The sequence below is a fragment of the Calliopsis andreniformis genome, chromosome 10 (assembly GCF_051401765.1).
Source record: "Calliopsis andreniformis isolate RMS-2024a chromosome 10, iyCalAndr_principal, whole genome shotgun sequence".
NCBI lineage: Eukaryota > Metazoa > Arthropoda > Insecta > Hymenoptera > Andrenidae > Calliopsis > Calliopsis andreniformis.
The window spans coordinates 16,673,624-16,695,122 of NC_135071.1; the positions used below are offsets into that span (position 1 = coordinate 16,673,624).

At 40.9% G+C, this 21,499-nt stretch overlaps 4 protein-coding genes across 7 annotated transcripts; 2 read left to right on the top strand and 2 right to left on the bottom strand.

Moving 5' to 3' along the window:
• Nucleotides 1-970: 970 nt before the first annotated feature.
• Nucleotides 971-2,171, bottom strand: LOC143184687 (uncharacterized). 3 transcript variants are annotated; one of them, XM_076387108.1, is made up of 2 exons: nt 2,109-2,171; nt 971-2,008 (listed from the first exon to the last, which is right to left on the bottom strand). In XM_076387108.1, exon 2 carries the CDS (start codon nt 1,559-1,561, stop codon nt 1,214-1,216), a length of 348 nt encoding a protein of 115 aa, XP_076243223.1. In that variant the 5' UTR covers nt 1,562-2,008; nt 2,109-2,171; the 3' UTR covers nt 971-1,213. The 3 variants fall into 3 exon arrangements, with proteins under 3 accessions (XP_076243223.1, XP_076243220.1, XP_076243222.1); XM_076387105.1 differs by having other exon boundaries at nt 971-1,677; nt 1,860-2,154; XM_076387107.1 differs by having other exon boundaries at nt 971-2,042; nt 2,109-2,121.
• Nucleotides 2,172-2,558: 387 nt separating this feature from the next.
• On the top strand, nt 2,559-6,250 carry Sps1 (inactive selenide, water dikinase). The gene is made up of 6 exons (XM_076386520.1): nt 2,559-2,985; nt 3,683-3,787; nt 3,962-4,223; nt 4,302-4,492; nt 4,565-4,809; nt 5,048-6,250. The coding sequence occupies exons 1-6, from the start codon at nt 2,700-2,702 to the stop codon at nt 5,198-5,200; spliced, it is 1,242 nt and encodes a 413-aa protein (XP_076242635.1). The 5' UTR covers nt 2,559-2,699; the 3' UTR covers nt 5,201-6,250.
• Nucleotides 6,251-6,505: 255 nt separating this feature from the next.
• Ak3 (Adenylate kinase 3) lies at nt 6,506-9,308 on the top strand. The gene is made up of 4 exons (XM_076386521.1): nt 6,506-6,847; nt 7,943-8,062; nt 8,166-8,338; nt 8,470-9,308. The coding sequence occupies exons 1-4, from the start codon at nt 6,679-6,681 to the stop codon at nt 8,680-8,682; spliced, it is 675 nt and encodes a 224-aa protein (XP_076242636.1). The 5' UTR covers nt 6,506-6,678; the 3' UTR covers nt 8,683-9,308.
• Nucleotides 9,302-12,615, bottom strand: Atg4b (Autophagy-related 4b). 2 transcript variants are annotated; one of them, XM_076386517.1, is made up of 6 exons: nt 12,432-12,615; nt 12,038-12,217; nt 11,619-11,966; nt 11,136-11,417; nt 10,634-11,034; nt 9,302-10,562 (listed from the first exon to the last, which is right to left on the bottom strand). In XM_076386517.1, the coding sequence occupies exons 1-6, from the start codon at nt 12,466-12,468 to the stop codon at nt 10,377-10,379; spliced, it is 1,434 nt and encodes a 477-aa protein (XP_076242632.1). In that variant the 5' UTR covers nt 12,469-12,615; the 3' UTR covers nt 9,302-10,376. The 2 variants fall into 2 exon arrangements, with proteins under 2 accessions (XP_076242632.1, XP_076242634.1); XM_076386519.1 differs by lacking the exon at nt 12,432-12,615 and having other exon boundaries at nt 11,619-11,952; nt 12,038-12,176.
• Nucleotides 12,616-21,499: the final 8,884 nt, after the last annotated feature.

Consider the following 21,499-nt stretch of genomic DNA (forward strand, 5'->3'; position numbering starts at 1 on the left):
TGCGAGCGCAGACGCAGATATTCGATTTACATAGTACATTAATACGTTTTTGCGATAATTAGATGTTTTGGAACCGAGGAAAGCATCGTGCTCTGAAGAGTTTGCACAATTAGATAACGTGAGAGCGTCCTTTTCTGATTTTGTGGATACAGTTTACATATATTTGTTACATCAGTCCAAAGAATCTGCGATAGCGAGTGTGCACGTTATTTGAAATACGCGCGTCAAGTAGGAATACCTCCATCGTTTTCCTGTTATCCTGATACCAAGAACATAGATTAGGTATAAGAGCAGACATATTATTCAATATATTTTTGTCCCCATTTTTTTAACGAGAACGCTAGAAAAGAAAAAAATTGATTATTTATTAATTTATAGGTAACTTTAGACTTTAAATTCATTGTAGAGTTGCTATAAATGACTCTGTAACGATATTGAGTAACAGGATGGTTTATTTATTGAAAAAACAGCATTTGATAATACTTTGAATACTTTATTTATTCATTTCCTCTGAAATGCATTTGAAAAATTTAGTTTACAAAATAGCGCTGCCAGCGCCATCTGACAGTGATGATGATAACACTTAGTTTATAAATGGTACTGCTAGATGGCGCCAGCAGGACTGTTTCTAGCCAAATTTTCAAACATTGTTTTTGCAATAAATAAATAATCTCCCGGTGCTGTTATTATTGCATAATGATACATAGGGTCTACGTTTTGATGAAATTAACATTTTCTTTGTACTGAAGAAATAAATATCATTCGAATACAGATATTGCGAAATATATAATGGAATCTTTATAAATGTTTTGGACTCGCAGATAAATGCATAGTAAACAAATTTCTTAGATCTGTACATATTAGTTGAAGGAATCATTCAAAACACTTTGTTAACAAATAATCAATTTTATTATATTGTAAAATTACATAACAAACTTTGTAACATATCAGTTATCAATACTATATCATTTAATAAGTCGAGTAGACGCACATTAATAACAACTTTGTATGTAACATCAGAATACATTTTCACAATTTGCATTTTATTTACAACTATGTATAAATATCAGACTGTTATCGTTTGTAGTAGACTGCGCAGGAAATGTCAAAGTTCAGTAAAAAAAAATATTCGGTTTATACTATCATAGCTTATTCTTGCTTTACGCAATTATTAAAAGAAAAAAAAAAGAAATAAAAACATTTGCAATGTAAACTAGAAACTCAACGCGATTGAGAACCACTGAAGAACGTTGATTGGTGAAACAAATTGGCGCGGCATATCCGATCCAGCGGAAGAAACTAATGAAAGTCGAGAATAAGTTTGCGCCAAAAGATTCGGCTGTTTCCGGACAGCTACGCGGGAACAACCGAACCACGCGTCGAGGTTGCATACACATACAAATATGCAACATACGACACATACGCGAATGCGACGATTTGTAGTCCTTTTATGGATGAATTGTGCGACGAGACTATACCTCAAGCAGGCCAGGGACTGATGGCAAAATTGCATATGCATTCTAAGAACCCCGATCAATGGGAGTAAATTATGGATATCCATTCGATAAGTATTAGACGAATGGTTTGGAATCTAATATGTATATCTCATGCACCCAGGGTCACAGACTTTAAAATGCATAATGCATCCATACGCACGTAACAAGTACGCAATAATTCCTAGAGAAACATTAACAAACAATTACCCAAGTTCACAGATAAGACAAAATCTTGAAAGTTCAAGATACTTATATCATCCTCAAATCTCAACCCAAAACGAATCAATTTTAAATCAGATTGTACTTTCATTGGCGTCTACCTAAAATATTCTTCATATATTCTTTCAATTAAAACACACTCACCTCAAGATTCCTCTGAAAGTTTACAAACTAAAAAATAAACTACCAGATACCCATTATTCCAAAAGAACAAGCTCGTAAGACTTCTAATACACCAAGTGTACAAAGAAAAACGTCCCAACTATAATCAAACCCAGACAAAAGTGTAGCCTCTACATTCCACGATATTCCAACCAAAAAAAGAAACTGAAAAGCAGACTGCGCATATCCTCACTTCAAATTCCAAACCCAAACCACGCAGTCATCACTTACCGCTCACCCGTTCCTCCAAAACGAAAAGTGTCTTAAGCTGCAGAACTTATCGCGAGCAAAGCGTACACTCGACACAAAGGCACACTTGTCGCGCCAGGTTCCTTGCAGGAGGCCCCCCTCAGCTTCGCAATTCGCCCCGGGCGAAACGGCCCCCTAGGTACGCACCTGAGATGCAACCGGAGACTACGCATGCGCCGATTCGAAAGAGCCAATCACCATCGTGCAGCACCACGGTAGGGACACCGGGGGGACTTTCGGTGGCCTTGCGCGTTCTCCCGATTCCGTGAAAGTGCGAGGTGTAGCCATTTTGCGAAGACGCACGATCCCGGCTAGTCGACGCCGGTGCAAAGTATAATTCTCGTTCGCGGCAAGTTCGTATTACCGAGGCCCAGTGGCTGTCTGTCGGCGGCGTTCGTGGACACGGTGTCGCGAGCGTGAGAACCTGCTGCAGACTCGGTGGAACGTCGGGGACCCGCGGAGCAGCCGTCGGAGGAGAGCCATTGTCGCCCAGGGCCGCGAGACGCGTCCCGTACCCGCGTCGTCGGCTTCCACGACCGCGTTTCGATAACAGAAACAGGGCTCTAGCGAGGCATGGCGGAGCTGCAGGGGACACCGGTCAGCCAGGACGCCCTGGCCGTGGCCCAGCTCGAGCTCGGCGGAAATCCGAACGCCTTGGCGCTGCGTAGGCCATTCGACCCCGTGGCACATGATCTCGAAGCGACCTTCCGGCTTACGCGGTTCGCCGACCTGAAAGGATGAGGGTGTAAAGTCCCTCAGGAGGTTCTTGGGAAACTCCTCGAGGGACTGCAGGCCGACGATGGTACCGCACAAGATCATGAGCATGCCCACTTTATGCACATGGCCATACCACGCATCGGTGAGTAAATGGCTATTGCTACGCGCGTGCAGTACAGCCGACATGTTGATTTCATGCCGCGGCTTGGCCATTTTCTTCAGGCGGATGGGAACTCTGAATGATGCATATAAAGGCGATTAATTTTTTTTTTTTTTTTATGCGAGAGACTGGAGGGCATGAATATTTTTTGTTTTAATGGTCTGAGAAATACGATTAGGAATTCTGTGGATTAGATCCTGTTTTTAATGGAGATTGATATTTAAATGCGGTTTATAGTTATTTTTGTAAGTGTGAGGGAAATAGATAAGGATGCAAATTTTTGGGTAATAATTTCGCAATCTAAAATGCCCAGGGTACGGGTATGGTGTTAGCCGCCCCTTTCGTGTCGACCGCCATATTGTCTCCCGCCTGATTTCTCCCACGCCACCGGAAATGCGAGTGTTCTCAACTTGAGATTCGATGATTGAAACTTGGGATATAAATCGAGTAGGCGATACAGCGCGTTTCATCACTATACAGAAATGTTTTTATACTTTAGTCTCCGACTATTTCAAATTTCTAATTGCATCGATTCAGCGAACTTATGTCATTATAAAATTATAATTACCGCCTTGAGCGAATAAAAAAATTCATTAAAGAACAAACTTCGAAGAATATGCCGCGCAATTCAAATTAGTGAGCGTTAAATATTGAATTAAGGACACTTGGTTTTTTCCAGGCATTGGCATGGATTCCTCCGTGACTCCGCTGAGGCACGGCGGGCTAAGTCTGGTGCAAACTACTGACTTTTTCTATCCCTTAGTCGACGATCCGTATATGATGGGTAAGGCAAATAATATTCTGTCTTAATAAACAAATTTCCTTATACTGGTCTTGATTTTCATGTTACCATTGCAAAAGTTTATTAATTCAGAATAGTTTTCATGTTTCCTTTACGAAGGATAGAATATTTTGTATGGCATCCTGTTTGACCACTGCTATTGGAGTACTTTTTCAGGTAAAATTGCGTGTGCTAATGTTATCAGTGATTTGTACGCGATGGGAGTCACTGAGTGCGACAACATGTTAATGTTGCTGGGTGTCAGCACAAAAATGACTGAGAAAGAACGGGATGTTGTTGTTCCTCTGATCATGAGAGGGTTCAAAGACTCTGCCTTGGAAGCGGGCACAACAGTGACAGGGGGTCAAACAGTTGTTAATCCTTGGTGCACAATAGGTGGTGTGGCTTCTACAGTTTGTCAGCCAAATGAATACATTGTGTATGGATTTTTATGCAGTTCTAATTACATTATAGAACTTTCCAAGTACTTTAGACTGATCATTTTTTCATACTCTAGACCAGATAACGCAGTTGTCGGTGACGTTCTCGTTTTAACGAAACCTCTTGGAACCCAGGTCGCTGTTAACGCTCACCAGTGGTTAGACCAACCAGATCGCTGGAACAGAATCAAACTTGTAGTCAGTGAAGATGATGTGAGGAAAGCTTACCAGAGGGCAATGGACAGCATGGCAAGGCTTAACAGAATAGGCAAGCATCGAATTGCATTCTAAAAGAATGTCTAGAGAAACAGGAATAATTCACTTCCTGTTTCTTTTTCAGCCGCTAGGTTAATGCATAAATATAATGCACACGGAGCAACAGATGTCACGGGCTTCGGCCTTTTAGGACACGCACAAAATCTGGCGAAACACCAGAAGAACGAAGTCTCTTTTGTTATTCATAATTTACCTGTTATCGCTAAAATGGCAGCCGTGGCAAAAGCTTGTGGTAACATGTTCCAACTCCTGCAAGGACACTCAGCAGAAACTAGCGGCGGATTGCTGATTTGCTTACCCAGAGAACAGGTGTGTAACAGAACACCTAATGTGTTGCAAACCCTGCTAATACAGTAGAGTATATTGTACATTATTAGATACTCTAAAGAACGGCAGGTAGAGAAAGAGAGATTCCCATATCGATTTGCAATTTCAGCAAATTGGTGTCGTCGAATCTCTTACACTTGCTCATATTGCTTCCAACGAATCGTGTTACCTGAATTGTTCGTCATTCGCTAAATTCTCACGTCTCGTAAATCATTTTCAGGCTGCAGCGTATTGTAAAGATATCGAGAAACAGGAAGGATATCAGGCATGGATTATCGGCATCGTAGAAAAAGGAAATCGCACAGCAAGAATAATTGACAAGCCACGAGTAATAGAAGTTCCAGCTAAAGAGAAAGACGGGGAGCTCTGGTAAAGAGAATCAAAGATTGATCTCCGATCAGTTTTTTATTTACCTTCATGTATTTAGGAAATACCACACGCAACACAAACACGCATTTAAGTATGCAAACACTTTTTACATACAGATTCAGAGCACTTAAATGTGCGCACCTTCTTACAAGGTACTACTAATGGATTTCTAAGTCTCTGGTTCGCTAGATAAAAGTATCTACATTTCACAGCGGTTTCGATTATAATTATTTTTTGTTCCAATGTTTAAGGCGCGGTATATAAACGATAGCTCGTAATTACCTTTTATCTTTATTGAAGTCTAACCTCGAGTTTCAACTCAAAAAACGTGAAAAATGGTTCTCTTTGTTTTTTCTTTATTTGCGTCAGAACGTAAGATTTCGTGATGAAACATTTGTAAAATGTTCTTAGTGATTCCCGACAGCTATGAACAGTTTGTTGGGGAGAGCATAGGGAAGTTGTGAATGAAATGAATTTTAGATATGTCTTTCTACGAATTAAGACTAAACGATACCTATAAGTGTAGCCTCAGGTAGCACTAGGCTCGGGCTAATCTTTTCAAATGCATTTCATCAAATTTGCAATACGTTGAGAGACATTTGGGGTGCATGGTGTTAATGAAGAATGTTGACTAAGAGATACACAAACGGATAGCTCGTGATTACGAAAAAGATCTATAGATATATTTTAAGGTGTAGCAACATCACGAAAGATTTTAACGATACGATGTACATTACATTGATCTGCGAATTATGAGAGGAAAAAAACCATATGAATCAGAATTACACAAATGGAAGTTCGTAAACAGAGACATTACTATTCCTTAATAATGCAATGACATTTCAAGATTCCCGCGAATTTGTAATTTTGATTATATTGTTACATAGAACGCGTAAGATGTCCAAATGAAAAGAGTAAGGCCTTCTCTAGTTTTCTCGTTACATACGCTTTTAAAAAAGTAATTATAAAACAAAGAAAAATACAAGAAATCGAGCACAGGCCCTAATGTTGTATTACTTTTTCATATGAATAAAGTGCTACTTTGTCAATAAAAGGAATCAGAGTATCATTATCACCGAATCTGAACACTTTGCAGTACCTTGTTGCCTCTTCGTACAACTTTACCAAGCGAGTCTTTGGCGCCGAATCAGTAAAGTACTGCTCTACCGAAGCCATTTACGTCATAGACATCTATGCTCATCCAAGGCAACCAACATACCAACAGCCAAAGAGAACTAGGGGCCTGCAGTCATTGGTCGATCGCTTGTTGGATTCGATAACTGGTCGTGCAATCGCGGTTCACAGGTCAACCACTATAGATCGGCCGATATATTTTCCCTCCTCGGCGATAGTTGACGCATTCTCGCGTTAAACCCAGTGGTTAGAGGGAAAACTATCGGGACAGGATAGAGTTCGTCGCGGCTTGGCTGTGTCTCACAATTTTCGTGGGTTTTCTTTTTCATTTTTCAAAGTGTCGATTTAATGGTAGCGCTATCCACGTGGTGTGCCAAGGCTGCGGCCTTCAGGGCCGTGATACTGGGTGCCCCTGCGTCTGGCAAGGGCACCATGTCCGCCAGAATTGTCCAACATTTTAAGGTGGCTCACATATCTAGCGGTGACAAGTTACGTCTTCACATGAACAGCGGCACTGGTACGTGCATGACCTATGAACCGTTGGCACGTTCATCGCCGTGAGGTTATTCATGATTCATGCAACGTTTTCTCGAGAAACGATAAACAAACAACGTTACCACATTTTGGGCAACGTGTCATTATAAGCTTTTATGTAAAATAATTGTATCAGTCAGCTATGGAAGAGTGTTAGTTTTAGTATTATGTTTACCTCAGTGAAAGGACGGGAGGAATATGGAAAAATGACTTGGCGGTGAACGTGGTAACCGCTATCGACTCTGCTCGAGAGATCTTCCTTATCTTTTCAGACTGAAACCTGAACACCATCTGTATTTAATTGTTAAATATATTCTTGGATGTCTAATTTTTAATATACCTTGTTTTTTGTGGTATTTTTTGTAAATTAGACCCCAAAGTTAGGTTTATTGGATCGTGGAATCGATTCTCTTTGGATGGTTCTCGTTTTTGCAACGTAAGCGTAATACATTACCGATGTGTGCATGGAGAATTAATTTCATGCGTTCATGTGGGAGGATGAATTCCCTTCGCTTGTTTAATCGAGCCAATATGCGTGCGACTAATAATCGATTAAATTAATACGTGTCCTAGTTAGCCCCGATTAGGATGACGATTTTTAGAGAAACAATTTCTTGAATGGAAATATTCAAGGAAATTTTAGTTTCTTGGAAAATTGAAATCTATATAGATCACTTAGGAAAACAGTGAAGACGCAGAGGAATGTTTCATTCATGATAAATTATAATATTCTTTAAAAAAATCTCTCTTATCGCGGAGATAGTTAATTAATCACGATAAGATTGTACCCTGCTTTCATTTTCGATATTCAATATTCTTATCAGTTCATTCAATTTCTGTTCTTGTACACAAACAATGAAATAATGAGTATTTTTGGGTACACGTATTTATCAAATTTGTTACGATTCAAGCAGCTTTAGAAGACAAACATGCATACCGATTACCGATCGATTTCTATTTGACGGATACAATTATTATCGCTCTTTCCAAAGTCCAAAGCAACAATAATTAGTAGAAGAATAATTGCGCCGCAGCTGAAACACTAAATGTAATTTAAAAAATGTTTTGAAAACTGTAGAGCTGGGCAAAGCGGTAGCGAGTTATGTACACTCTGGTAAATTCGTGCCCGACGATGTGATGATCGCAATGATAGACAAAGAGATCGAGGCGGTCGGGGATAAAAATTGGCTGTTAGACGGTGAGTGATAGGATAAAATAGAAGCTTCAATATTTTCGCGTTGACCATGAACGTGCGACGTCCACGCAACTATATTCGAAATAAATAGTTGGCATCGATACAGGATTCCCGAGAACGCTGAAGCAAGCGGAAAAGCTGCAGAAAGCGCATCCTGTGAACCTTGTCCTCTACCTCGACGTGCCTATCCCAGTGATCCTAGAACGTGTGGAGAACAGGTGGGTCCATTTGCCCAGTGGGAGAGTTTACAATCTTGGGTTCAACAACCCCAAAGTACCAGTAAGTTGAAGCTTGAGTCTCTTTCTAATGTCTCCTGTTGGCACTGGGCCAAGCAATACTCCTGAGTTGAATTTTTTAGTCTTCCTGCCCACTCAGCGATTCTAAATTCTGATCCATATCTCTTTCAACAGGGCAAAGATGATGTGACTGGTGAACCTTTGAGCAAGAGGGACGATGACATGGTAGATATTGTGAAAGAGAGATTGGAGAGGTTTTTAGAAGCGAATGATCCTATTTTAGAGTTCTATGACAAGATGGGAATATTGAAACGTTACCAGGGTAGTACTACTAATGAGTTGTGGCCACATGTTAAGGACACTATTACACAATTCTTGTCATCCTAGTTGTAAATGACTGAAATAATGAATGGGAGATTAGTTGAAACTTTGAGTGGTCAATAGTGATGAGATGCTTCCAGTAGGTTTACTGTTACTTTGTACGCACACAGATAACTCAAACAAATGTATATGAAATATGGAGAGAGGTCTACAGTATATTTTTCTGTAATTTTTATATTGTATGAAATGGTTGTGACATAATTTGCATATTTTATATTGAGACAATACAAATTTGTAAATATGTACAATTCCCACTTGTTTTATGAACACTTTGTTGAATTTGATAATATATCTTGACTTTTGTATTCAGATGCGCTACTCGTAACAATCGTATCAGAGTTGATAGAAGTATTATTTCTTCATCAGAAGAGGACAAATATATGTGTTGTTAGTGAATTCAAATTATTATCTTTTTATAGAGGATTAATTATAAGAGCGTTGTATATCGTGGAACGCGAGGGGATCAAAAGGTTTAAAAGATGTTAGCGGAAATATAAGCGGGGTGATGGAAAACGAATTATGTATTATGTAATTCTGATGTAATAAACCGACACTCTATTTATACTGTTATAGATAACATTAAATGTATTTGCAATTGTAAAGCAGAAATAAATAGAAGATTCAAAGGATAATCTTTATAGCTCTCTTCAAATTTATTTTTAACTGTACTGATATAAGAGTTTTAACAATTTTTAGTTATGTGTACAGATTTTTAACAATATGAGTATAATATACCATATATCATGCTCACATCTTTTTGAAAAAGTAAGTCATTCTTCAGTAATAACAGTAGCTTAATATATACGTTTGTTAATCGCATGTTTTAATTTTCATAACATAAAACGTTATGTCGAGCGGAGTGGTATAGCGTAATAACGCGCGGGAACTTAGTATAAGTTCAGTTGTAGTCATCAGTGGCGAAGAATTAGTGTATTAAATAAATAAATAACTTAGAGTCTCGGTACGAAAAGCTTAAATTAATTCAGGTTCACGTGCTATTCAGGTTCGACTTAACGGTACAATGAAATCTGGTCATGTTACGTCTTTCAAAGGTCTATCTAATATTGCTGCATTACAAACTAAATTATGTCAGGAACATTTCCATATGGGGCTGAGAAATGTTTATAAAAATTACTTTTCATACTAAAACTGTCAGCTCGCGGTCTACGCAAGTCTCGACGCGAGCATTGATGAAAATGCATCAAATAATGTAATACGTGTCTCCTCGAAACAATAATAGTCGTTACAAAATGTATGCTAAATTAATATCTAACGATTACTAAAATCAGGAATTTTTGAGATCAAAAAACAAGTTAAGAAAAGTTGTGCAATAACGTACTTAAATACAAAAGCCGCATTAAATTATGTGATCACAGAATTACGTGTCGACGATAACGCTTCTAAATTCTACAGTCTGTTTTTATCGCGAATGGAAAATATTTGATGTATTAATTCACGTCGTTTAACGGACGTGCTTGAGATCTTTTAAGTTTGTTCTTGCGGCAAAAATTCGTCTCGTAAAGGAATATATTCAACTGATCTAATATAATGCGAATCTGCATCTACTATAGTCATAAATTGGATCTCTTCCTTGTACATGTGTGGACGAATTATGATCAATGTAATATTATCATCGTTCTTGAAGAACTATCAATGAATGTCTTTAAGTACATTATATTTGAATGTCTGTAATAACCATCTCACTGAACCAATTCAAATTCTTCACACTCGTCAAGATCATCATCGTATGATTCATTACCTGCGTAAGAGGTAGTTGAAGGAATTATATTTTCCGCAATTTCAATCTTTCGATGGAGATCTTTTCCACTCCCGTCGCAGAATAAAAACATTGGATAGTCGACTTTTTCATCCTCTGGCACCAAGTACTGTAATAGTTACGATTATTTTAATTATTTATCACATCTATATCATCCTTGCGAGAAACAGTTATACGTACAGAGGGCGCGATCTCCATAAAGTTTGTAAATTGTGTTTTCTTATGAAAATAGAAACCCACACAACAACTGGGATCCATTTTTGAAATCAACATTTTCCTCGGCGAAGTACAATGGAAACTCGTCAGAGGAAAATTATCCTTTAATACGTCTATGGTTTCTTGACAATAGTGTGGATCCAGATTTATCAATTTGTCTTCCTGGAAACCAATGAAATACAACGAATGCCTAGGTCGACCGCCAATAACTCCTATACAGGTATCTAGTGTAAGTAAATGAGTTAAGCAGGATGCATAGACAAGGTTTAACTTGTCAGCACCGAGTCTTAAAGGTACAAAAAGTATAAGAGATTTCCATTTGCCATCAGGCATCTGACACACGTTCTCTACATCTTGCAGGTAAACTGAAAAATAGTATTACGAATTAGAACGAAAAATCTATAAATACAATCTTACTCCTACTATAAATTGACTTAAGCTAAAATATAAATAGCTATTACAGTACCTGCACAATCTTGAGCAACATAAACAGCTAAATTACTAAATACTGAATGATGTTCTGCTGCACGTTCAACTGCTTGACACAGAAGGTGAGCAACAGAAGAGGGTCCGTACCAATCCCCTGCACGTTTTCCCCATAAAGCACCCAAAGATACGAGAGTGTGTATAGAAAATGGAGATATGCGTTCAGGTAGATCTCCAAATGATTTTATAATTAATCTATGATGATATTCATCTAGTTTTTGTTGTTCTGTTTTTAATGGTTGATCTGGCTGCCATCGCCATTCTGCAGAAAAAATATCTCGTTGTAGAGAATAAAATAAACCATATGTAAACACTATTAAGTATCTTTACAATTATTATATTGGGTCAGTCCACGCGAAATCTTATTTTTCGGATTATGTTATAGACTTCTAACAATTTTGTTTTCCACTTGGAATGATCATATTACAATTTATCTGAAAATATATATAAAGAAAATATGTACCTCTTCCAAGAAAATGACAAACTAATGCCTGTGCCAACATCATCTGGCCACTGCGTAGCATACAACCCCAACCACAGTCAGTGGTAAACGTAGATCCATTTAAAATAGGGAATTCTCTTCTATAAGTTAACCAAAGCCTTGATGTAAAGTCTTTCTTAAATTCTTCTATGCTATCTTCAAAATTGATAGCATCCATAGCCAGAGATATCTCGCTTCCTGTATCTAACGTTTTCTCTGCCTCTGAAGCTTTCTCCAGAAACTCTTCTGGCTTCTTACGATAAATTTTACCAAGTAAACATACTGGAGATTCTTTAGAGAAGTTCGGTTTTACCATCTTTATGGTCCAACCTTGAATAAACAAAACTTTCATACTCACAATCCAAAGACACAATGAATACTCAGACTCCAAATATACTAACCATACTTAACATTATTCCACATAGACAATAGCTTTGTTTTCACTTTACTATCGACCTCTGTCGAAACACTAGTATCATCCATGGGTAATCCATTGTTCGTGGCCGATAGTTGTATGTTGGGTACACGATCTGCAGTAATCATCCCAGAAAACAGTCCTATTGTACTGCTACTAAAACCTCCTAAGAATCAGAAGAAATCAAATAATTCCAGACAATCTACTCCCAATCAGATCAAACACAAAGGACGAAACAAGGCCATTCAATGACTCAAGCACAAGCATTGAGGTCATTATGACTAACACGACGAGTCAATCAAACGGAAAAAGGAATCCGAGGAAACACTTTCCCCTGAATCCCGCAGAACGTTCAGCTTCCGCTGGATTTCGTTACTCACCTAACCTCTCCCTGGAGGGCTGCACCTGTCCATTCATGCCCAACAAGTAGATTTCCGAAAGCACACACTCCGAGACATTTAAGTACCATCCACGAAGAGGAACAGCAATCACATTTTCACGCGGCAACGAGCACAATTACGCCCCCATCGCCGGCGACATTCTATCGCGTTTCCCTCGTACAGCTGCTTATTCACAGGAGAGCAATCTAACACGATTATGCATCGGTCGATGCACGCTTCGGTGAGCTTCACGCGAGGCCCATCGCCGCCACTCTCCCTGTCAACATGTTCACGGGCCCCGTTCTTCGCCCAAGTGAAATACCAGCTCCGTAAGACACTCCAGGAATGGTCTGACCGCGGGAACGAGCGTGGCCAAACTCGCGGAACGAAAGGGCGAAGGGAAACGAAACGGGGGACAACAGGCGGCGTGAAGAACGAGGAGCGAAACGGTCGAGAATAGGTTCGAGAACGAAGACGCTGCTCGGCCGCCGTCAAGGGAAGGACGCGTGTTTACAACGAGGCGTCGCGTGAGATTTAAAGCGTCCGTTGGAAGCGCCGCCAGCGACACCACGCGGCGAGACGGAGAAGCGACGACGAATGCACGCGAGTGCAACGGCTGGCATGCACGGATTGCGCTGACCGGATCTGATTTCGAAACGGCTGTATCTTATCGATGTGTACACACGCTCGAGGAGCGGGTAATCGCGAGAGCAAATAGCGGAAAAAATAATCGATACCTTTTCTTTGGGAGCGCTCTGCACGCGGTTGGTACGCGACTGTCGTATCGCGTCTTTCGATGTTTTGCTGGACTCTTGATGTTGTTTAATTAATTGGGAGGTATCGCGAGCTCTGGTTTTGATATGACTGAATTTTTATTTTTTGAGGACTCTCTTTAGTGGATATCTTGTTTTTGCTTTCTTTTTAGCAGCTTGGGTTGAGTTGGGAATATTCCTCGATCGTTGGAGGATTTTTGAAGTTAAGATCGTTTGATATAAGTTCATAAGTACGCTTAGGTATATATTTTTATATATTTTTGTTGATTTTTGAGAGATGTTGCTTGCAGAGAACCGACCAACAAGGTGTTCAATGTTTTTAAGAGGTTCGTGAAGTCGATATTTACTATCTTCGATGTAAGCTCACAATTGTGATTATTTTTCAAAATCCTCTCGCTCAATCTCTCTTTTTCAATTTCAGAAAGGGGGACACAGAGGGACACTCTATACATTAGTATTATAAAGGGTACTCGAGTCCCAGAGCCAGTTCGTCATTCCATTAATTAATTCTCTATTCGTGGAGAGCCGAACAAACGCGTCACTGCTTTCGGTTGGAATTAAAAATTGCAATGAACGTTTGTTCACTGAAAATCCAACTCGATCTATTTTATATTATGAGTTTAAACTTTGTCTCAATCGGTATTTCTTCTGTAACTTGATCGTGTTCCAGGGGCAGGTATAGCGTGAAGGGTCTAAGGCCTTCTTATTTAGACACAATAGCTATATTTTGACCTGACACTACACTCTTGCACAAAGAAGAGCACGGTACAAAATTATACAAAGGTTGTATAGTGGTCCTTTAAGTAGGGGCCTTACCTGACTCAGGGTCTGCCTTCCCAGTTATCTTTCTATGCCTCCACCTTTTTCCAGCCATTTCTAGAGGAACATGGTTCTAGGAGATTGAAAAGACACTGACTAATCGATCTCAAATGAGGTTTCGAAGAATCTCTCAAAGGAGAAAGCCTCATCGCGCCATCTGAGGGCCCTTAAGTAGCCTACGACAGGATTTTGAATTCCGATTGCTGGTTAACTAAATAGAGAAAGATATTTCCACCGGTTCTTGGACCTGACTTTGTAAAGGAAACGTCAATCTAAATTTATAAATACTATCTACTGTGTCCTAAATATTGTACTAAAATAGTATTCTAAGTATTACTGTATCTGTGTGTATGTAATTCCTCGAAGTCCATCTCTCTTGATACCTACAGAGATAAGGCCCCAAGCCTGATGCAACTAAAACTGCGTTTACATTAGGCAACTTTTAATCAGCTGATCGAGTTGTGCAACTAAGAATAGATGTATGGACTACTTCCAGTTGAACGATCAGACTTTGCATCAACTTGGTTGAAAAATTGAAATTGTGCCTAATATGGACCTACACCAGTGAACAGTTCCAGAGTTTTTTTATCACCTTTACTCAATTTTTCCGCGAACACCAAGAACAATATGCGAACAGATACGCAAATACACGATTCCTAAGAAATATAATTCCCATACTGTTCGCAAACTCTGATGTATTCCTATCGTAACGCAAACGCAGCTTAAGTTTCCTGCTGCAACATTATCAAAATTCCCCCGACCAAAACCCAAAATTCATTAAACCTCGAGGCAACACCTGCGCCATAAAATCCTAAACCACCCCCAGACTCCTAATCTACTAAAAAACCTTCTTCAAAGCCCCCCCACTCCAACCTTCAAGCTCCCTCTACAATTGCATCCCCGCGTCTCCTAGGACCTAGGACAGCTCCACTCCCCCAGCATCACGAGAAGTCCCCTGGACCCCACTGAACGCAATGCTCTCTGGCTGCCTTCTCCTAACGCACCCAACACCAGATCCCCTCGGAGCCCTAATTGCTTGCCACCCGAGACGGAATAAAAATCCGCGGACCAGGGGAACAGGATTAACTGGGAAATAACGGAGCGCGACTGGGGGTACATTATCCCCTTTCATCGCCGCGCAATAATGCACTTTCGTTGGTGGAAGGATGAACTCAGGAGGGGGGATATGGAGGGGCCATAAAACGGTCGAGGTGGAGAGCGCGGGTCAGGGGAGTCGTGGAAGAGGGACGAGAGTCCCGTCAGAGGGACAGAGACCAGCGACCCGGAGGAACTGTCATGCGCGTCTCATCGCGGAATAACCAATGAGATACGCGTATCCCGACTTTACCTCATTGATTACCACGTTCGCGCTCCGTTCTAAATTTCGCATTGTCGTCGTCGTGGCCGTGGCTGCGAAATATGAATCGGCGTGGCGCGGCGTCATCGCGCCCCGCGGAGTAAGATTGATGGGAAGGAAATGGGAACGGGCCAGGCTGTCGAGACAATAATCTATCCCCTGGCAGTGTTGCATTAACAATACCCGTCGGCCAGGTATATTGAAAGCTTGGGACAGATTCTGCGGAGGGTGACGCGGACAGGGACACAGAGAGGGTGGGGAAGGATGAGACTGGTGGAGGGATCTTCCTCAAGGGTAGACGGGGGTGCCCCTGCGTACCTGCTCGAATGAATGGGGTAATAAAAACTGTTCAGAGGTGGTCGGGGAGCGTGGGAAAGGGACAAGCGTGGATGGGGATAATTATTTGAGCGATAAGTATGACTCGCCTGTAGACGACAGCGGAGGGGGGGGGGAAGGAAATTGGGTCACGCGAGAGTATCGACGGAACGACGTAATCACGGTGCACGGTGCTCGAATAAGGACATTAACGAGTCACGGTTGTTCCTCAGGTTCCTCTTCGCCGTCGCGCGGCGAGACGCTGTGGTACCCTGGAAGGGCTGTCTGGACGCTGGAACTAGGAACGCAGGGAAACGCAGGGAAAAGTGTGGAAATCGATGAGGGGGTTAGTTTATTCAGGATTGGAACTGTCTTTAATTATTGGGTTTTTTTTAGGAATTTAAGGAATTTTATTTGATGTGAAAACTGAAGAGATTCCAAAATTGAGAAATTTGAAAAATAAGAGACTTGACGATTTGAAAATCTCAAAAATGAATTAGTAAGGAAAATGAGTCGTAATTAGAGAAATATTATCAGAGTCCCTTAGCCCTAGTCTTGATTCAAGTCCCTCTGTATACTAATTACTAAATAGAAACGACCATCCTCACTTTCTTGCGGCAAATCACCCCTTTCGAAACCCCCTGCGCCACCTCGCGTCGCGATCTAGGCGCCAAGATTGATAGAAGCAAAAGATTGCAGGAAATTAGCCCATTGAGGAGCGCTGTCCTTTTGAAAGGACGTTAACAAATAGCGAAGTATTCGAGCACCTGCTAGGTGCGGTTATTTCGACGACGAGATCCTCTGCGACTGTGAGGATCATTTAACCGGGGAATCGGAACGTGAATGGGGTAGATACGGTTGAAAAATTGGGGCCCATTTGAGGATACGTTCTCACGCGAGCGTCGTCGCTGCGCCGCTGATAATTCCTATCGGGAGGAGGCTCATTAGCCGGGCAACCGTGCAAATATGCACGGCTCGCCAAATGCGGAAACGTAGGCAGCTTTGCGCGATATTAGCCCCCGCGGAATCGATAAATCGACCTGACTTCCAGCCGCGAATGCGTTGACTCGAGCTACGAATTAACAGTCTCTGTGATCCTTTTTAGACCTGGAAATGAATTCGTTTTTGTGGGAGAAGGCTGTCTGGTTCGTACCTTGCCAAGAGTTTCTAGTACAGTCTTCATTCGCTGTAATATTATTCCTATGCGAAGAGATACTCGCTATATACTCGATACCAGCAATGAGATTAGAGAGTACAATACTTAGGAGATTTTTTCATTCTGTTCTATTATTCTGACCCTGAAAGTGAAGTTGACAAAAATCATTTTTTGAATTCTTTTTCTGGAGAACAGAGAAACAAAAACAGTGATCACTCGTTTCTTAACACAGTCTTTGAAGTATCTATTTCAAATAGATAAAAAGATTAAGAGAAGACAGTAAATGCTCTATAAAAAGTAATTTCGAAAGAAATAGAAGACTTGGATAGGCTCTCTTTCATACTCTCATACAGAATTTTCATAAAAAGCGTAATCTACGCAGCCGAAATCTCAAGATAATACGGATACAGTATCGAGCTTATACCGAGTATCTCCCCCATCCAAACAGTCCTAGTTTCAGTCGTCGATCGTGATATTTTCGTAGCAGGAAGGAAAATAAATCGTCCGTGAAACGGCGAGCGGAGAACGTTCGCCGAAACGTATCTACGAATAAGTACCAGTCGAGGTAAAACAAACTCGTGGAATTGGCCGGATCGGCGGAAGAGCGATTGATTAATACCCTGGCGCAGCTGTTCGCGCGTTGAAAAAGCGCGCTAGCGGGAAAGAAGCCGCGAAGAAATTGGGGAAGTTCGCGGCAGCGAAATGAGATCTCGAAAAGCGGAACTCCCGTCGGCTGTACCTCGAATTCCACAACGAGCCAGCGAGGATGAGAATTTAATATCCGCGCGAGACTGTACGTCGACGGGCATCGGATTCTTGCCAATCCATGCGTGCCCGCTGATTGAATTTTAACTGATACACGCGCTTCACTCGAATGTTGCTATGCGGTAGGATTGCAGAAGCGCTTGTACAATTTCTTCTTCTTTTTGGGGGGCTACGGGACGAGGAATCTTATAATATCTGTCTTTTAGATATTCAGACATTCTTATTGTTGGCCTCGGTTATTTAGGCGAAATGAAACGTGGATTGGAAAGATTTCTATCTTTTCTTCTTATCTTTTGGTCTGTCTCTTTTTTTATTTTTCTTGGAAATGAATTGATTTTTCTTTACTTAGGCATCTTAAGGTTCTGGAACTCCGAAATACAGGAGAGAAGAGCAGGGTTTTCGTCTCCTCACAGGATGCCCCAACTGAAGCAGGCTACCTAAATATTTCCTCCCTTTTTAATACTATGAAAATCACTCATGGCACAATTTGAATGGTGTCACATAAAGAACAATCTTTTGTATAGGACTATCTTTTTCCGTTTTTTAGATTTTCGTGTTATTAAAAACAGAGGAGATTTTAAAATAGCTTGTTTCAGCCTGGATACTTTCTACCCTTACCCCCCGATCGCTGAAACAAAATCCAGCTTAAAACATCCTGTCTCCCCTTTCCCCGCGACGATCCCCCTTAAAAATAAATTCCAATTCCTCCAATTAAGCATCTCGACGAGCCACTCTCTGGTGGCTCCCAAAAATCCGTTAACATGCTCGTTAGCAATTTTTCCGACGATGCAGATGTAAGCGTCCCGGTGGCGCAACGGCGTCGTCGTATTCAGTAAATTAGAATTCCATCCCGAGGATTTCGTTTTAATTACTGCTCGTCGCTGTCGGACTTTCTGATGGCCCGTGGAAACTGTGCCGCGTTTAAGGATTATTATTCCCCTCGCTGAGCTTATCCCGGACAGAGTAAATCCTGGAGGGCAGGTCTCTCTCGCTGCGCGCGACACGTAACGTTGTTTAGTTTATCGCGCGAGCAAACTCACGGGACTCGCCAGGAGGCACGGGCGAGCTCTGAATCCTAGATGGACGCTTTTGTGCGGAGTCTTTTTCCCTCTGAAAAAGAAACGACCGCCAGGAGTGCCGCAAATACCCTGCTACATTTGTCACTCCCTGTCCCTCAGACGTGCCAGCCACTATCAATCAGTCCACGGTTGCTCTTGGGGGATGTTCCTCTTCATCAACGGTCCATCACTCCGCTTTATCCACGGCTGTGCCCCTCGGAGAGGGGAAGATTCTGTTTACCAGACAGCTACTAGGTGGACGCTAGCCTGGAACTGTCTTCGTCGCTGACAAATTTTCTCCAGGTGAAGCAAGCGTCCCTGTACCTGGGAGCTTAAAGGTGAGAATATGTGATTAAAAGTTTCTGAAATGTTTGTAGACATTGTTTGCGAACTGTTCGCTGGTGTAGACCCAGCTTAAGATGTCACATGTTCTAGTAAGTGGGCGACCTAAAATTCCAACCTGACATTTGAATTTCGTCCCAGTAGCTGAATATGTTATACTTACTATTTTATAATATTTAGTATACTTTTTGTTTGCTCTTGGGCACATTGGAATTTAAGCTTCAAATTGAATAAAATTAGAGTTAGTGTTTAGGTACCAGACATGTAAAATAAAATATCTTTTTGAAACTGTTAAGAGTTTTGTCTTCGACTCAGACTAGCTCATAGATGATTGCATCGATTGGTTTGTGTAACTAGTTCGCCCCTGGGTACAGGGAACATCTCTGGCTGTCAGTGTTCACTGATTCACTTCTTGGGGCAGACACGAGGAACAGTCTACTGGCGTTTATTTTATCATAATGACCTGTGGACTTCACTTGGGGGACCTTTCGGGTTCCGACATCTAAATAGTAGAGTCTCCAGAGGGTCATAAATCCTTGCATGGTTTACGTCGGTAGCATGATTCATTTGTCACGTTTATGTCATTTGATAGCATTGTCTTTGCTTCATTGTAAGGGAGATTAGAATGGAGAGTATTGCATTCCTTGTAGAGGACGTAGACGTATCTTCGATAGAGATATCTTCAAATCCCGTGGCTTTAGTCGAAGAGGCTGATAAGTGGTTGATAAGCTTCATTCAATCCATTTATCTATTTTGTTTTCTTTTTTTCTATTTCTCTTTCCTATCTTTTGTGTTTGAGCCTTTGCTATTGGTTACTTTTGCTGGCTTGTTATTTTTTTGTGATACAGAGTTACTGGTAACTATGATAATAATAATTAGAAAGTCGTTTTTAGAAAATAGAACTGTGCAGCTTTAGTTGGAATTTTTTCTCCTTTGACTTCTGAGTAGGTAATATCTAATTTTCAAATATTCAAATATTCAAATATTCAAATATTCAAATATTCAAATATACAAATTCTCAAATATTCAGAAATTCAAATATGTATCAATTTCTCGAATTCAATGTACAAATTAGTATTCTTCCGACCTACTTACAAATTAGTACTCTTCTGTTATATCTACTGTGACCACATTCGCTTAAACTCACCTAATTTTTTCTTGTGTTCTCCTCTAATGTCACTTGTCAGGCCGTTAACTCATGAAGAAGTGGCCGAGCCTTTTAGGCAAAGGAGCAATTAACCTTCCCAGCCAAGACGATTAATCGATCCCACTGTTTGCCCGTGATCAAGCCATAAATTCTCGAAGCTCCGTGAATTACGATGCCGCTACAATTTACAAGTGGCCTGTACATGTGACGCGGCCGTGTAATCGGCGATTGTTGTAATATTGTTACAGCGGCGGGTTAACACGGTCGCCAAACAAGCGGCAGCCGCGACGACGGGACGTTTAATTTGCAGAATTATGATCGCCGACACGGGGTGCTGGGCTCCGAAGACAAACGAGCCGTCCTTTTGCGCGAAACGCCGCGCAAAGTCGATTCCGCGAAGAATTGTCGTGAAACGCGTAAGAGTATTCACCGTGCTACCTGTGAAAAGGCTGAAAGAATTTTCATTCAAACGCTCTCTCAACGTCTTTTGATTCTTTATGCTTTAATCCTGGGTAACACAGTATTCAGAGTCCCAGAGAACGATGGGGGCAAGGTTCGCTCGAAAAGAGGCTTCGAGGAGGATCTCAAGCTGGGATATAATAGGGTAGAGTGTTTTGCTTGTATAAATCATTTCAATTGATAATACTGGATAGTAACACAGTTTTCAAATTTTCAAATTTTCGAATATTCAAATGTTAAAACCTTAAAATATTTACAATTCTTAATCTTTAAATTCTCAAGCTACCAAAACTCCAAATTCTTATATTATCGAGTTATGAAATTATGAAGTACTAGAATTTTCATATTTCTAAATCCCTCGAGAAGGTAATACACACGACTCATTTTCATTCATTAATATCTCATAAACGATTCGCCTCATATCTTGAAAAGTAGGTTCAGTATGTTCAACCTGAAGAGTTTACGAATTGACGAATAGTCGTTAAGAATCAAGGATTATACCTGTATATCTAGCCTACACGAATTTTATATTTCCTGGAAAATTTTTCGACACCAAATTGGGTTTGAATTTCAGCCGAGTTCGCTTGCACCGAAGCAGAGTTCATGGCGCTTGAAGGGTACGCGGTGTGAGGGAAACGCCTAGTTTACAGTAGATACAGTCAGTGGTCAGACTACGAGCGCTCCTCTTACCCCTTGCTCCTGTCGAGCGCCCAGAAGCTCTGGATCCACATACTCGTACTCGGTCACAGTTCGATTCCAATTTTTGCAATACCAACAAATTTTATTCCGCAGCTCCAACGCATTTTTTTCACCAAAACTCGTCGCTATTCCGTCCACGTTGATTCGAGAACATCCTGGATATTCACCATAACTCAGT

What these genes read in the sequence shown, in the direction of transcription:
- Atg4b (XM_076386517.1), bottom strand. Translation starts at nt 12,468, where the DNA reads ATGAATGGACAGGTGCAGCCCTCCAGGGAGAGGTTAG. An exon ending in GCCCTCCAGGGAGAGGTTAG is followed by an intron (nt 12,218 to 12,431) that starts GTGAGTAACGAA and finishes TCTGATTCTTAG; the next exon opens with GAGGTTTTAGTAGCAGTACA. An exon ending in TGTTGCTCAAGATTGTGCAG is followed by an intron (nt 11,035 to 11,135) that starts GTACTGTAATAG and finishes ACTATTTTTCAG; the next exon opens with TTTACCTGCAAGATGTAGAG.
- LOC143184687 (XM_076387108.1), bottom strand. Translation starts at nt 1,561, where the DNA reads ATGGATATCCATAATTTACTCCCATTGATCGGGGTTCTTAGAATGCAT.
- Ak3 (XM_076386521.1), top strand. Translation starts at nt 6,679, where the DNA reads ATGGTAGCGCTATCCACGTGGTGTGCCAAGGCTGCGGCCTTCAGGGCC. An exon ending in TCACATGAACAGCGGCACTG is followed by an intron (nt 6,848 to 7,942) that starts GTACGTGCATGA and finishes TGAAAACTGTAG; the next exon opens with AGCTGGGCAAAGCGGTAGCG. An exon ending in TCAACAACCCCAAAGTACCA is followed by an intron (nt 8,339 to 8,469) that starts GTAAGTTGAAGC and finishes CTCTTTCAACAG; the next exon opens with GGCAAAGATGATGTGACTGG.